The sequence below is a fragment of the Pararge aegeria genome, chromosome 26 (genome assembly GCF_905163445.1).
Source record: "Pararge aegeria chromosome 26, ilParAegt1.1, whole genome shotgun sequence".
Classification (NCBI taxonomy): Eukaryota; Metazoa; Arthropoda; class Insecta; order Lepidoptera; family Nymphalidae; genus Pararge; species Pararge aegeria.
The window spans coordinates 4,233,494-4,249,122 of NC_053205.1; the positions used below are offsets into that span (position 1 = coordinate 4,233,494).

At 40.5% G+C, this 15,629-nt stretch overlaps 1 protein-coding gene and 1 pseudogene across 1 annotated transcript; both read left to right on the top strand.

Annotated features, from left to right (window-relative positions):
• The first annotated feature begins 866 nt into the window (after positions 1-866).
• On the top strand, positions 867-4,067 carry LOC120635031 (annotated as a pseudogene).
• Positions 4,068-7,830: 3,763 nt separating this feature from the next.
• Positions 7,831-14,639, top strand: LOC120635423 (BRCA1-associated RING domain protein 1-like). Its single transcript, XM_039906445.1, has 3 exons — positions 7,831-8,692; positions 9,968-10,331; positions 13,174-14,639. The coding sequence occupies exons 1-3, from the start codon at positions 7,931-7,933 to the stop codon at positions 13,665-13,667; spliced, it is 1,620 nt and encodes a 539-aa protein (XP_039762379.1). The 5' UTR covers positions 7,831-7,930; the 3' UTR covers positions 13,668-14,639.
• The last annotated feature ends 990 nt before the right edge of the window (positions 14,640-15,629 follow it).

Here is a 15,629-nt window from a genome sequence, read left to right on the forward strand (position 1 = left end):
CTGTTGAAGATGGAGAAGTTCCTCAGGAGAGAAGCAGAGCTATGTGGACCTTATGCGCTGCCTGAGCACGTGACGCCACATATGCCAGCCACTCAACAGAGAAGACCACAGAAGATACACAACGTTACAGAGAATACGTACACACCCAAATGCCCCATATGCAACGAAGAGCATATTGCAACAGAGTGTGAACCATTCAAGATCTCAGATGCGAATGGAAGATGGGATATAGCCAAGTCCAAGCGCCTATGCTTCCGGTGTCTTCGCTACAGAAACAAAACACACAACTGCCGGGCTAAGGCGTGCGGCGTCAACAGCTGCAAATACTTCCACCACAAGATGCTGCACTACACCAAGGCACCGACCGGAACAGAAAGAAGACAAGGAAGCCACAGAAGTAATCAACTCTGCGTGGACCATTAAGAAGAAGCAATCGTATCTGAAGATCATTCCAGTACAGGTTGAGGGGCCCAAAGGAGCCTTCAACACTTTCGCTCTATTGGACGACGGGTCAACAGTAACATTGATCGACAACAGTGTAGCCGAATGCGTAGGTGCAACAGGACCCGTCGACCCTCTGAAAATAGAAACCATCAACGACCTTAAGACATCGGAGTCAGCTTCAAGAAGAGTGAACATCATGTTAAGAGGTCTCAACGACCATGAAGAGCGTGTACAAGCACGAACAGTGAAGAACCTGCAAGTAGCGTCTCAACGGGTTACGAGAGAGTTGGTAGATGGCTGCAAACACCTGACAGACATCCGCAACTACCTCGTGTATGCAGATATAAAACCACGAGTGCTGATCGGTCAAGACAATTGGCATCTTCTGTTGACAACAGAAGTGAGAAGATCGATCGAGACCCTAAACTGAAACAGAAGTATATAGAACAGATGGAAGCTCTCATCTCAAAAGGATATGCCGAACTCGCTCCAAAACAGAAGACTGCGGGCAAGACGTGGTACTTACCGCACTTTGCAGTTGTTAACCCAATGAAGCCCGCGAAGCTCCGAGTCGTACATGATGCAGCAGCGAAGACGAAGGGAGTAGCTCTCAACGATATGCTACTCAAAGGACCTGATCTTCCTCCGCGGACATCAAAGAAATGTTTATGCAAGTCAAGCTGCGAGCCGAAGACAGGGATGCACTCCGCTACTTATGGCGCGGAGAGCGACGAGACGACCACCCACCCGATGAGTACAGGATGACTTCATTGATCTTTGGCGTATCAAGTTCTCCATCAACAGCAATTTACATCAAGAACTTGAATGCCAAACAATATGAAGATGTACACCCTGAAGCTGCATCTGCCATCATACAGAAACACTACGTCGACGACTACTTGGATAACTTCAGAAGTCTCGAAGACGCAGTGCGCATCACGAGGTCAGTACGTGAAGTGCACTCAAAGGCCAGTTTCGAACTGAAACAGTGGAAGTCGAACTCGCCAAGTCTGTTAAAGGCACTAGGCGAAAGTGAGCAATCGGAAGACATGGAACTCTACAAACCAGAAGAGAAAACAGAACGAGTACTGGGCGTCATCTGGAGGCTCAACACAGACGAGCTCACCTTCAACCTCAACCTAGCTCGTGTCGCTCCAACGCTCGTCAACGGGAAGCCGCCCACTAAGAGAGAAGCGCTGCGAGTGGTCATGTCTCTATTCGACCCGCTTGGTTTCGCATCGCCGGTTACTATAAAGGCAAAACAGCTGCTACAAGAAGTATGGCGAAGAGGAACGTCATGGGACGACGAGCTGGATAAGGACCTGGCTGAACAGTGGCAAGACTGGATGGATCACCTAAAGGATCTCAGCAACGTGACAATCCCGAGAAGATATCTCCAATACAGCGACGCTATTTCAGTACAGCTACACGTGTTCACCGACGCTAGTGAAGCAGCATACTCAGCAGTTGTCTTCTGGAGAACAGTGGCGCAAAATGGCGAAGTCAGCCTGTCTCTCGTGATGGCCAAAGCTAAGGTTGCACCGTTGAAGTTAACATCCATCCCGAGGCTGGAGCTGCAAGCGGCGGTCATGGGAACGAGACTCGCAGAAACGGTCATTGAAGAGCACGAAAGGAAACCAGACTATAAAGTGTTCTGGATAGACAGCAAGACTGCCCTTACCTGGATAAGGACCGGGTCACGCTCATACAAACCTTATGTAGTCCATCGCCTGGCTGCAATTGAAGAAGCTTCCTCAGTCACCGAATGGCGTTTGGTTCCGACGAAACTGAATGTGGCAGATGACGCCACACGGGACGTCCCAACGTCTTTTAACAAAGATCATCGATGGTACAAGGGACCTGATTTCCTTTACCAAACAGAAGAACATTGGCCCGTCGAAGTAACCACGACAAGTAAAGGAGAACCTTCAGGCGAAGAGAAATTTAACCACGTCACCGATAACAGGAAACGGAAGCTCACAGACGCCTTACCTGATGTATCTCGCTTTCAAACTGGGACAGACTCCGTTACACCACAGCTCGCGTTCTACAGTTCATCCAACTCTGCAGAGCCAAAAAGGAAAGTGTCAATTACAAAAGGACGCGGCAGAACAAAGAAAGGGATCCGAGCTGGAAGAGCATCAACAAGCCCGCTACGAAACAACAGCAAATAGCGAAGAAAACAGCGTCCAGTAGAAACTTTTTCCCAGTCACCGCCGAACATCTCAAAAGATCAGAGGAGCTTCTGATGCGCGCATCTCAAGAAGACTCCTTCACAGAAGAAATAGAAGACTTGAAAAACAGCAAGGCACTCAACAAGGAGAGTCGCCTGAACCAATTGAGCGTCTGAATACGCCGGTGATGCAATCAGATTAAGAAGCCGCATTCGAGTAACGCAAGACGTAACGGAAGACTTCAAGAGCCCTATAGTATTAGACGGTGATCATCCAATAGTCAGGCTCTGGATAAAGGCCGTACATCATCAGCTACATCACGCCGGAGTCGAAGCTACAGTCAACGAATGCAGGCAACAGTATTGGGTGCTACGTGTGCGCCCAGTAACGCGGATGGTAATAAAAAGATGCCTGTTCTGCCGAATGAAGATACAGAAGCCGCCGTACCCCAGAACTGGAGACCTGCCGGAATGTCGCCTAGCGCACCATCAGCGACCCTTCAGCTTCACCGGCCTAGACTACTTCGGGCCTCTATCAGTGACCGTCGGCCGAACCCGACAAAAAAGATATGTGGCCATCTTTACGTGTCTCACCGTGAGGGCTGTACACCTGGAGATTGCCAGTTCACTCAGCGCTGATTCAGCAGTAATGGCGCTAAGGAGAATGATGGCACGCAGGGGCTCTCCAACAGAAATCTGGTCAGACAATGGAACGAACCTGAAGGCGGCAGACAGAGAACTTCGGCAGGCAATGGACAGCGCCACAGCAGCAGAAGCAGCGAAGAAAACGACCTCCTGGCGGTACATACCACCCGGAGCTCCATTTATGGGCGGAGCGTGGGAACGCATGGTCCGCTCTGTGAAGTCAGCGCTCACTGCTACACTGCATGAACGACATCCAACAGAAGAAGTCCTCTCGACCCTACTGACTGAGGTGGAATATACGGTGAACAGCAGACCACTGACACACGTCTCTGTCAGCCCAGAGGATCCTGAGGCACTAACGCCCAATCACTTCCTATTGGGTGGCCCGGGACGCGTGCCGCTACCAGGAACGTTCAACGATCGGGATGCTGCCTCCAGATCGAGTTGGCGAGCCGCGCAGAGATTGGCCGACGTGTTCTGGACACGCTGGGTGAAGGAGTACCTACCGGAACTCCAACACCGGCGGGAGCCGCATGGACGAGGACCAGCGATCCAGGTCGGCGATCTCGTGCAGATAGTCGACGCCAACTTGCCGCGCAACGTGTGGATACGAGGAAGAGTCATCGCCACGTACCCGGGCCCAGACAACGTGGTGCGCGTCGTGGATATCCAGACCAAAGGAAGAGTACTGCGACGGCCGGTGAGGAAGCTGGTAGTCCTGCCTCTGTCTACCGACAACACGCCCGCACCGACAAATGATGCGACATAGCCGCACGGCGGGAGGATGTGCGGGACGGTCAGCTGATTACGTTTAAAAGTTAATATTTCGTGTGCCTAATTTTAAGATAACATGTAAATAGTTTTAAGTTTAGTAATAGAACTTAATAGGTAACATTTAATAGGTAATAATAGCATTTTAGAAATAAGCATATTTTAACAATAATTGCCCTTATGTAACTGGAACAAAATAACGCCCTCTGATTGGCCGAGAAATAGAACCAATCAGAGGGCCTGTTTTATTGTGGCAAATTTAATATAAATACCGCACCCGTTTGTACGCCGAGTCAGTTCCAATCAGCAAGCGGTTGCGGTAACAAGAAAAGGAAGAACAACTAATAAAAGAAACAAGAAGAAATCTCTGGAGTTCTCATTTTCCAACCAACCCAGCAACAGTTAATGTACAGAAGCGTACAAAATTACTGAGTTAGTCACAAAATTCACCAAACTGCCTCCCGGTTCTATTCGTGAGTTCGCTCGACTTATCGGAATTTTGGTTGCGGCTTGCCCAGCGGCTAGGTACGCATGGATGTATACCAAGATTTTAGAGCGACAGAAATATCTTGCTTTGCTTAAACATGTAAATTACGAAGCAAAAATCTGATAACTTATTAGATGATCTAAGGTGGTGGTCTTCAAATATTGACACTACATCCAATTTTATGAGGCAACCAAACTTTGAATTCGAGATATATTCTGATGCATCTAGAACAGGCTGGGGCGCAGTCTGTAAAAATGAACAAGTAAGCGGCAAATGGAAAGCCACAGAAAAAGCGAACCATATAAATTACTTGGAGCTAATGGCTGCTTTTCTCGGGTTAAAGTCCTTTGCTAGTAATGTTACCAACTGTGCTATATTACTTCGCATTGACAATACAACGGCAATTAGTTATGTGAACCGTATGGGGGAAATCCAATACCCCCATCTTAACAATTTATCTAGATCACTTTGGAAATGGTGTGAGCAGCGCGGACTTTGGATATTCGGATCGTATGTGAATACCAAAGAAAACCGCGCAGACGCCGCCTCCAGAATAGTCAATCCGGATACCGAGTGGTCACTTTCTGATAAAGCTTTCCAGGGGCTCACGCAATATTTCGGGCAACCAGAAATAGACTTATTCGCATCACGGGACAATGCGAAGTGTCCTAGATTTATTTCATGGAAGCAAGATCCTGACGCCGTATCTGTTGATGCGTTTACGGTGAACTGGCACGAAGAATTCTTCTACGCCTTTCCCCCATTTTCTTTAATACTCAAATACCTTAGGAAAATCATTGATGACGAAGCAGATGGTATACTAGTGTATCCCCACTGGCCGTCTCAACCCTGGTTCCCGCTAATGCAAAGCTTAATAGTTTCAGACGTGTATTTTTTAAATCCCAATAAAAACCTTTTACAATCTCATTTCAGAGATCGACATCCCTTGCACAAACACCTTACCCTGGCTGTCGCGAGGCTCTGCGGCAGTCGTTCATCAGAAAAGGCGCAGGTTTGGAGGCAACCAAGCTGATGTTGGCTTCGTTCTCTGACAGTACAGTGAAACAGTACAACACTTCGCTAAAGCTTTGGTGGCAGTATTGCAGCGAGAGCAACACTGATGCATTCAAACCCTCTAAGACATCCATACTTGCATTCCTAACAACACAATTCAACAATGGTTGTGGGTATGGCAGTCTCAATTCTCACCGGTCGGCCTTGTCAGCCTTTATAGGTAACAAATCGGTTCAGATGAGTGTGTAAAGTGTCTTCTTAAAGGCGCATACAGATCAAAGCCCATAAAAGCCAAGTACTCAAGCACCTGGAACCCTCAGGAAGTTTTAAATGTTATTTCAGAACTTTCCCTCGGAAAGATTACAAAAAAATTGGTAATCTTATTAGCACTTTGTACCGGCCATAGGATTCAGACGCTTTCTCTCATTAAACTTCATAATATATTCATCTCTGAGAGCGGCATAAAGATATTGATAACCGATATTATCAAAACCTCGGCCCATAGTACGGATCAGCCAATTTTATATCTCCCATACTTTCGAGAAAATACAAGTATTTGTCCAGCAACAGTTCTATCAGATTACATTTCTAAGACTAGAAATATAAGACCTGAAGGAATTGACAAACTACTGTTAACACACAAGCGACCACATAAAGCTACAACGCAGTCCATCAGTAGATGGATCAAGCAGGTCCTGTCAGAGAGCGGGGTAGATATCAGTGTATTCGGTGCGCACAGCACGCGTCATGCGTCTACGTCAGCCGCAAGCGCCGCTGGCATCAACATTGAAACTATCCGCAAGACAGCAGGCTGGACTAGTTCTTCTCATTCATTTGCCCGGTTCTACAACAGAGTTGTCTTGGACGAAGGGGAGTTCGCCCGCTCTGTTTGCTTACGCAATCCATAAGATAAAACAAATCCATAATACCAATTTAAGTTTAGTTGATTATGTTTGTGAACTATTTAGTTGTGAACCAGAACTAAGAATAATTATTAAAATAATTCGGCTGATTCGTAACTTAATCATAAATAAAATCATAATTATAAAGAATTATGCTTTTAATTCCAAAACTTTCTGTTCTTAACATCTACAGTGTATTAAATCATATATGAATAATTAAGCAACGATAATATAATATTTATGATTAAACGAACTTGTAAGTGAAGTTCGATCATTATTATATGAGTAGCTTAATTAGAATATATGATCACCCGCCCTCCCCGATGCACAGTTTATCCCAAATAATAGAAAGTTTTGTACAAGTTACACTACATACTCTCAAATAATGAGTAAACGACAAGATGGCGTACTAGGGCCGGGCGAGTAGACCGGAAATACATTAAGAAATATTGTTTTTAAAACATTTAAAAAATTGTGCGGAGTTACCAAGTACCTAGATAGGAAACTACAGTGTATTAAATCATATATTCTAATTAAGCAACTCATATAATAATGATCAAACTTCACTTACAAGTTCGTTTAATCATATATAATTAGAATTTGCATTTCGAGAGAGACTCTGATCGGGCACTCAGCAGCACCCGCGTAGGGACTGTTATGGTAGTTACGTCTTAATATAGATTCCTGAGCAGGTAATGGGGCTCTTACCGTAAACATTAATCATTTGGAAAATAATTACAGTTACTTAGAGTTATTACGGAATTGATAGTAGATTAGATCAAATAACAGTTAAAAAAAAACAAGCTATTATAAATAAACCAAACTAAATAGTAGAAAATAAATAATAGTTTTAAAAAGCTAAAAAACAAGCTTTCTATAGAAAACTGAACTAAAAAATAGAAAATAAATTTTAATAAATTTAAATTAAGAATAGTGTTAAAAATTTCAATAAATATAAATTAATAATAGTGTGAATAAAATAAATATATTTTATTGTAAAAAAAAAGCATGGGGTCAATAGTTATAAATATTTTATTGACAGATATGAGTAGAGGGATTATCATTTTGATAATATCTTAAAAAGCACCCCACGCTTTTTTTAAAATAAAATATATATTTTTTTTATTCACACTATTATTAATTTATATTTATTGAAATTTTTAACACTATTCTTAATTTAAATTTATTGAAATTTATTTTCTATTTTTCAGTTCAGTTTTCAATAGAAAGCGTGTATTTTAGTTTTTTTTTAACTATTATTTATTATGTAAAATTTATAAAATCTTAATGACGAACTGACTAGGCTGTATAGTAATCGATCTCTCGAACGCATGTCCCGAAAGTTACGAATTAAAAACAAACTAAAATGTCAAAGGCTGACATTGACACTTGTCTAAATTGTAATAATCCGCGGCAAACGAAAACTTTGTTTGTTATTGTTTTGTTTCATGTCTATGATCTCAGGATTAAATAGAAAAAAACTAATCAAACATAATGGCTACAGAGGAAGAAAAGCTGCAAAATTTCCTCGCAGCATTGGATGCAGTCAAACAGGACTACACTTGCGGCCAATGTTCGGAAATGCTAAAAGATCCCGTTACCTTGAGTGTCTGTTTCCATTTAGTGTGTTCCTCTCATTTCGAAGGCCTAACTCACTGTCCAACATGTAAAATCCCTTTAACAAACTGCACTACTTATAAAGATGATGGTTTGAAAGAGACTGTTAACTCGGCACGGGAGCTGGATAAAATTTTCCAAGGTTTTCAACGGAGTGTATTACAGAAAAAAACCTCTAGTGGTACGAGTAAAAAGCGTGGCAAAAACCAATCGGATACATTTACGCCTCCTGAGGTAAGCAATAAAGGGAATAAACAAGAAAAAACCAGTTCACCTCATGTCAATACATCTCTTAAAGCTGTTAAAAGTAAGAGACCAGCGGTTAAAAATGAATTGAATTCAACAGTGCTCTCATCGGCTAGCTCCATTAATAAAGGCAATGAGAAAAAGAACAATAAGGGTGAGACAGCTCTTCATATAGCTTGTCGTTTGGGAAAAGTTGAATCTGCTGCAGAGTTACTGAACCAGGGTGCTAACACTAATACAAAGGATAACGCAGGCTGGACACCGTTACACGAAGTAGTACAGAATGGTCGACTGGACTTACTTAAGCTACTCTTACAATATAATACGTTGATTGACGTACCAGGCCAGGGTAATGAAACACCTTTACATGAAGCCATAAGATACAATCATAAGGTGAGATATGTTTGATAATTGCCCCATAGCCTAAGGAGTCAGAATGACGAAATGCAGATCACTAGGTCTTAGCTTTGATTTCCTCTGTCTGCAATCAATTGTTTTGAATTGAGTTTTTCTGTTAAATAATTAAGGAAAAGTTTGGAATTGTTTTGAGAAATTTATGTTGTTTAAGCTATGCCAAAGAACATGTTAACTCACGCTCCAGTGAGTTAACATGTTCTTTGGCATAGCTTAAACATGAGAATAAATAAATAAATATACTACGACAATAAACACATCGCCATCTAGCCCCAAAGTAAGCGTAGCTGGTGTTATGGGTACTAAGATAGCTGTTGAATATTTTTATGAATATAGTACACATAAATACTTGTATACAGATAAACACCCAGACGCTAAAAAACAATCATGTTCATCACACAAACATTTTCCAGTTGTGGAAATCAAACCCAAGGCCTAGGACTCGGAAAGTAGGGTTGCTGCCCAATACGCCAGTCGGCCGTCGAATGTACAAACATTCTTGCAAATAAATGATTAACATATATTGTATGTACTAGTTATATAGACCTAGTCAATAGACTTGCGTGGAGTACTTTGGAAGTTTGTCTGTTTGTTTAAAGAGCAATTGCTGAGTTTAGAACCGGGACAGAGTCATTACAAGCAGACAGAATTGATGCTTTTAAAATATAAAAGCTTATAAAGTAGCCTAACTTAATTTATATACAACTTATCTTAATATATATAAATCTCCTGTCACGATGTTTGTCCGCGATGGACTCCTAAACTACTAAACCGATTTTAAATTAAATTGGCACACCGTAAGCAGTCTGGTCCAACTTAAGAGATAGGATAGCTTAGATCTTTAATTATAGTCGCAATTTTATTTTATTGCAAATTATTTGTCTATAATTAATTGACAGTCACGTTAAATCGCTAAGCCTTAAATGATTAACATATATATATATATATATATATATACTATATATATATATATATATACTATATATATATATATATACTACTATAATTATTTAAGGCTTAGCTAAGGCTTAGCGATACTGAATACTTTAAAAACAAAATTAAACGCAGACGAAGTCGCGGGCAACAGCTAGTAATTATATATAACTTATCTTAATAACTTTTTACTTACTAACTCTCCATCTTTTCAACTACTCTATGCCAAAAAATCAAGTTAATTGGTTAGGGTGGGAAGAAACAACAAACAATCACATTTCTGTATTAATAATATAAAACAATTTTTTTTTTAAATTTTAGGATATTGCCATTGAATTGGTCAAGAACGGAGCGAACGTTAATGCTCGCAATTGTAAAGGTGAGACACCAATGCAGTTAGCCTCTGATGAAATGAAAAGAGTGCTCAAACATGCCGAGGAAAATATTATTCAGACCCAAGGCATAAATATAACGTTCATATCTGAACTACACTCAGAGTTGGATTTCGATGAGATTAACGCTTTTTGTGTATCTACGTTTCGCACTGTGCACAATAAACTCAAACTGCTTGCGAAGCATCACACAAATTTACATGTTGAAGCAAAGTTAACAAAAAAAGTCACTCATCTGATAGTGGACGCAGATGAGAATGACGTCTGCACATCAAGTTTGGAGGTTTTACAAGGTAATTTTTTATTACATTAAACTTATTTCTGTACGTTAATAACCTGCATGTATCTTTACTACATATTTACTATCTATACTAATAATAATACTCAAACTCATATTTAAGTATTTATGGTATATTAAGATATATATATATATATATATATGTGTATATGATTAGTATATTTATTTTTTATATTTATTAATAGTATTTTTTATTTGAGTAGTCTGGTTTATGTATTGGTATGTAGATATTCGTATGCATGTACTAAATAGTGTACCCCACCTATTTGTTTTCTTTTTAGTTTTCCTAATCCTAAGGTTGCCTGGCAGAGATCGCTACTTAGCGATAAGGCCGCCTTTTGTATCCTGCTTCATTCTTCATGTGTTTGTTCTTTTTTTTGTCTCGTTTTTCTGAGTGGTGTACAAATAAAGAGTATAAATAAATAATAATAACAATAATAATAATAGTCCTTAAAACGGCGCCTATTGTGAGGAGGTTCCTCACTCTGGAGCCCTGACCGCCGGTTGCTTGGGCATTCAAAAGCCCCGCAAGCGGAGGGTGGAAGTTTATTTTTTTTAAATGTGTTTTTTATTTTATTTTTAATCATTGTTAATAATTAAAAAGAATAAATGATAGAGTATAGAATAATAATAATCTTAATTGAAAGGTATAAACCCAGTTATTAAAATATAAAAAGATAAATTAAATAACAAAATAATAATAACAAGTAACAATAAAAATATTGTAGACGCACGTCCGTCATAATAATTGTATAGTTTGTCATAGTTTATGGTTTATGGTTACTAAACAACTCCATCCTTTTTTTTTTTCGACGCTTGGATATGCGTTTAGGCATCCCTGTCGGAGGGTATGTGGGACTCGCTGGCCGATGAAGCATTGGCCCACTAAAACCCAGCAGAGTCGCCTGCGCCCAAATTGGGGGCTCAAAAGATCGCGGTCGCATGCAATTTTGACGCCCCGGCGCACTCGCCGTAGGCACGCAATGGTGTCTACGGGGACGGCATAAGATGCGCCTCTTGCCACCCGTTCTCCTTCTTCGGAGGGGAAGAGTATCAGCCGCCTGCTCTTTCTCCCTCTCCGAGGCCTCCTTCAAAGCCATTATGGCTTCGCACAAGGAGGCCAACCGACCTCGCTGCCGAGCATCTGATTGATAATACTCGACAGTGAGATTGTCTCCGTCCAGGAGTGACACCATTGCGTGTCTTTGCGGCGCCCATGACGCACATAATGCCAGAAGGTGGAGCGCCGTGTCTTCAGGCGCACCACCCTCGTGCTATATCGGCGAGGCCTCCCTCCTAGCTATCCCGTGCAAGTATTTACCAAAACAGCCGTATCCGTTAAGCACCTGCACAAGACGATATGACAGTGCACGCAGAGCTTGGCGAAACAGAGTCCTCTCGGCGCGAGTACCTCGCCACAACAGGGGTCCGATCCTTCCCATCCCAACCTTTCCGGATGAGCCAAAGTCATCCGCCATCTCCGATGGTCCACCCGTCTGGAAGGCCAGGCGGGCCGACAATCAAAGACAGCAAAGCAAAGCGACCGCCTACAACTTTTAAGAACTAATTAAAAGCAAACAACAGCGTAAGGCCTAAACAATAACAATAGGAAATCAGTAATAGCGACAGGTAAGAAATAGCAACAACAACAACAACAACATATATCAAGTGGTCCTTAAAAGGGCCCTTAAACGATTCCCGAGGGGCGAGATAAATAAATAAATATAAATATACTACGACAATACACACATCTAGCCCCAAAGTAAGCGTAGCTTGTGTTATGATACTGATATAGCTGATGAATATTGTTTGATGAATATAATACACATAAACACTTATAATATATAGATATATATATAATTCACTGGCTCACTACTACAGTCACGAGTGCAGGCTACTTGGTACGTGAGACAATAATAATAATAAATAAATATACTACGACAATACACACACCGCCATCTAGTCCCAAAGTAAGCCTAGCTTGTGTTATGGATACTAAGATAACTGATGAATATTTTTATTAATAATAAATATATATAAATATTATAATATACATATAAACACCCAAACACCGAAAAACATTCATGTTCATCACACAAACATTTTCCAGTTGTGGGAATCGAATCCACGACCTTGGACTCAGAAAGCAGGGCTGCCCACTGCGCCACTCAGCCGTCAAAGTGATGTGATGAGATGAAATGAGAGGGGTGAGATTACAGGGCCTTTGAAAACCAATGAAACAATAACAATCCCAACTACTGGCTCTGAAAAGGGCCTTTTCGAAAACAATCGAAAACCATCAACTCCATTCTATCGATATCCACTACCAATCTATCATTATTAAGAATGTTCATATCCAGTTCTCAAAAATGATCCACTACCAATCTATCATTATTAAAAATGTTCATATCCAGTTCTCAAAAATGATCATATCCACTCCCTATCAGTAAGGGAGACCTGTGTGTAAAATATACAACGTGTAACCTAATTAAGAAATACTGTTGTAGGGTTCTATTTCACCCTGTAAAAATATGAAATAATATTAATTTTAAGTGTTTACTTATGCCAACCCTATTGAAGTTACAAGACCGACACGCGCATAGTACCGACGCTATGCGACGCTTACCAAATAAAGTGACAGGAGTCACATTGATTTTAATTTTGCATTTAACTATGGCAGTGCTTTACTCATAAAATATGAGGGTTTCAGTTCCACAGATAAGTCTCAGAGACAGTAAACAATGTAAATCATGTGAAGTAATATTTCGGTTTTCATTTCACTGAATAAGTTAAAGGCCTTGAACTGGCAGAGTAATGAATATATTTTTTAAATTCAGGTATTGTCAGCGGCATCTGGATTATATCTACAAATTGGATAACCAAGTCGTCACAAGAAAAACTGGAACCATTCAAAGATTATGAAGTACTTGGTGTTGGCACTAAACTTTACAAGGGGCCAAGAAATTCCCGTTACAACAAATACAAGCAGCTTCCTGGCATATTCAACGGATGCCACTTTTACTTGCACAACTACAACGTTAAGCATGAGATCAGTCCAATGATTGTATTCACAAAAGCCTCGCTATCAAAGTTGATTACTGACGCAGGTGGGGTGGTCTTGAGACGGGTTCCTAACCCCGAGTTGATCCCGGATGCAGAGAAGCTTGTACCATATCATGCGAGGGAGGGCAGTAAACTTTTCAACTGTTCGCATTATATAATTTTCAAGGACATGTATGAGCCTATGTATAATATGACACATATAAAAGCTCTTCCCATTGGATGGCTACTCGAGTGCATAGAGAAGTATGAGCTGTGTGAACCCTGGTAAAAAGTTGGCCTTTTCTCTCATATTCATCATCATCTTCATCCACCCATTACTGGCCCAGGGTATGGGTTTCCCCTCAGAATGAGAAAGGTTTAGGCCGTTGTCTATTGCCAAGTGTGGATGGGTAGACTTCACACAGCCTTGAGAATGTTATGGAGAACTCTCGGGCCCGCAGGATCCCTCACAATGTTTAACATCACCGTTTAAAGCAAGTGATATTTAAATTGCTCAAATTTAAAACGCACATAGATCCGAAAAGTAACACGAAACGCACATAACACGAAAGGAAAGCCGAAGCGTTACCCACTAGGCTATCACCGTTGTGTTGTATTCTATTATATTACAGTGTTGTAATATGGGAGAAAACAACTACCTCAACAGTAAATGCGAATGACGTCATTATATCTTATCAAGGTCAAATTGAGCAACAAAAATGCTCTCACCAGAATGCTGAAACACATGTGGGCTTGCTGATTGGACTCTGATTGGACTCAGCGTGTGGTGCATGCCGGCATGCTAACTACACTCGGCATGCTGGCATTCTCTTAACGGCATCAGTGTGCGCTGCAATCATTCCGTGTGTTTGGCATGCTGATAACGTCGATGCATGCTGCAACGGTTCGGTGCAAGCATGCCATTGACGTCATATGTGCGAGCTGCTATACTTTGGCGTGTGCGGGCATATAATGAAATAAATTATTCCATACTATATCTTATTGTATTTTTTTATTATTGTTACAATACCCGCAATATTCTATCGGCACGCTAATGACGTTATTAACTCGAGCTACGATAAAAATAGTTGCCTACCTAATATGTTATCTTATTGTATTTTTTCAACGTTAAGTGATATTTAATTTAAGTTTTTTATTGAAAATGTGTAATAAAAGAAATTTTATTATAAAAATTCCATTGATTACAGTTTTATTTTCAATTGTTGTATGTCAATAAGTGACCCCATAAACATGTAACAGAGTTTTTATTTTGAAATAAATTGTTTTACGAAAGTGGAGTTTTTTTAATTAATATACCTAGCTAAAAAGGCGATTTTCCACCATGACTAGAATGTTTTAGGTAGACACATAAATCCATACATAATTGTAAGACATGTGCCATCCTACTTCCTACTATATATAAATATATCTTGCTAATATTATAAATGTGAAAGTGTGGATGTTTGTTACTCAATCACGCAAAAACGGCTGAACGGATTTGGATGAAATTTGGCATACATGTAGCCTTTGTCATGGAACAAAACATAGGCTACCTTTTATCCCGATTCCTTGAGTAGTTCCCGAGGGAAAAATGAAAATTCTGAAGTCCACGCAGACGAAGTCGAGGACAGAAGCTAGTATATGCATAGATGAGAGTTCATCAAATAAGCAACAATTCTGTATGCAGTAAGGATTTGTATGCTATTGAGAATACAACCGAAATGGTTCAAGTGCCGTGTGCTGTTAAATTGGGTCAAAAGAAAGTAAACTATTAATAATCTATGTAGTTTCCACAGATATGTTACTTATACATTATGGAGGGTAGAGGTAAGGAGAGTCATATCTGTGTCTCTGTGTATATGAAAAAGTGTCGTCAAAATGTATTAAATTAGGATGGCGCCACATTTGCATCAGGGTAACTCTTAAAAGAAGCGCCAAATATAAATATTGTTAGAGTAGGCTTGAAAAATAAACAAGGAAGTAAGGTTATATTTACCACAATATTTTGTACAACGTAAGTTGTTGAAATTCTCAATAATTAACTTCTTTAGTCGATAATGACATTAAATTTTTTTAACTCGGCATACTTCAATTCATCTACGATTGCTACATTCATACCATACCCTGTGCATCCACCAGCGCCATTGTGGAGGATTTTTGAACTGTTATTTAGCGCATACACTGGACACTTTTTCAACTTTTCTCCCATATAAGATGACTCTCCTTACCTCTACCCTCCATAACAACGTGT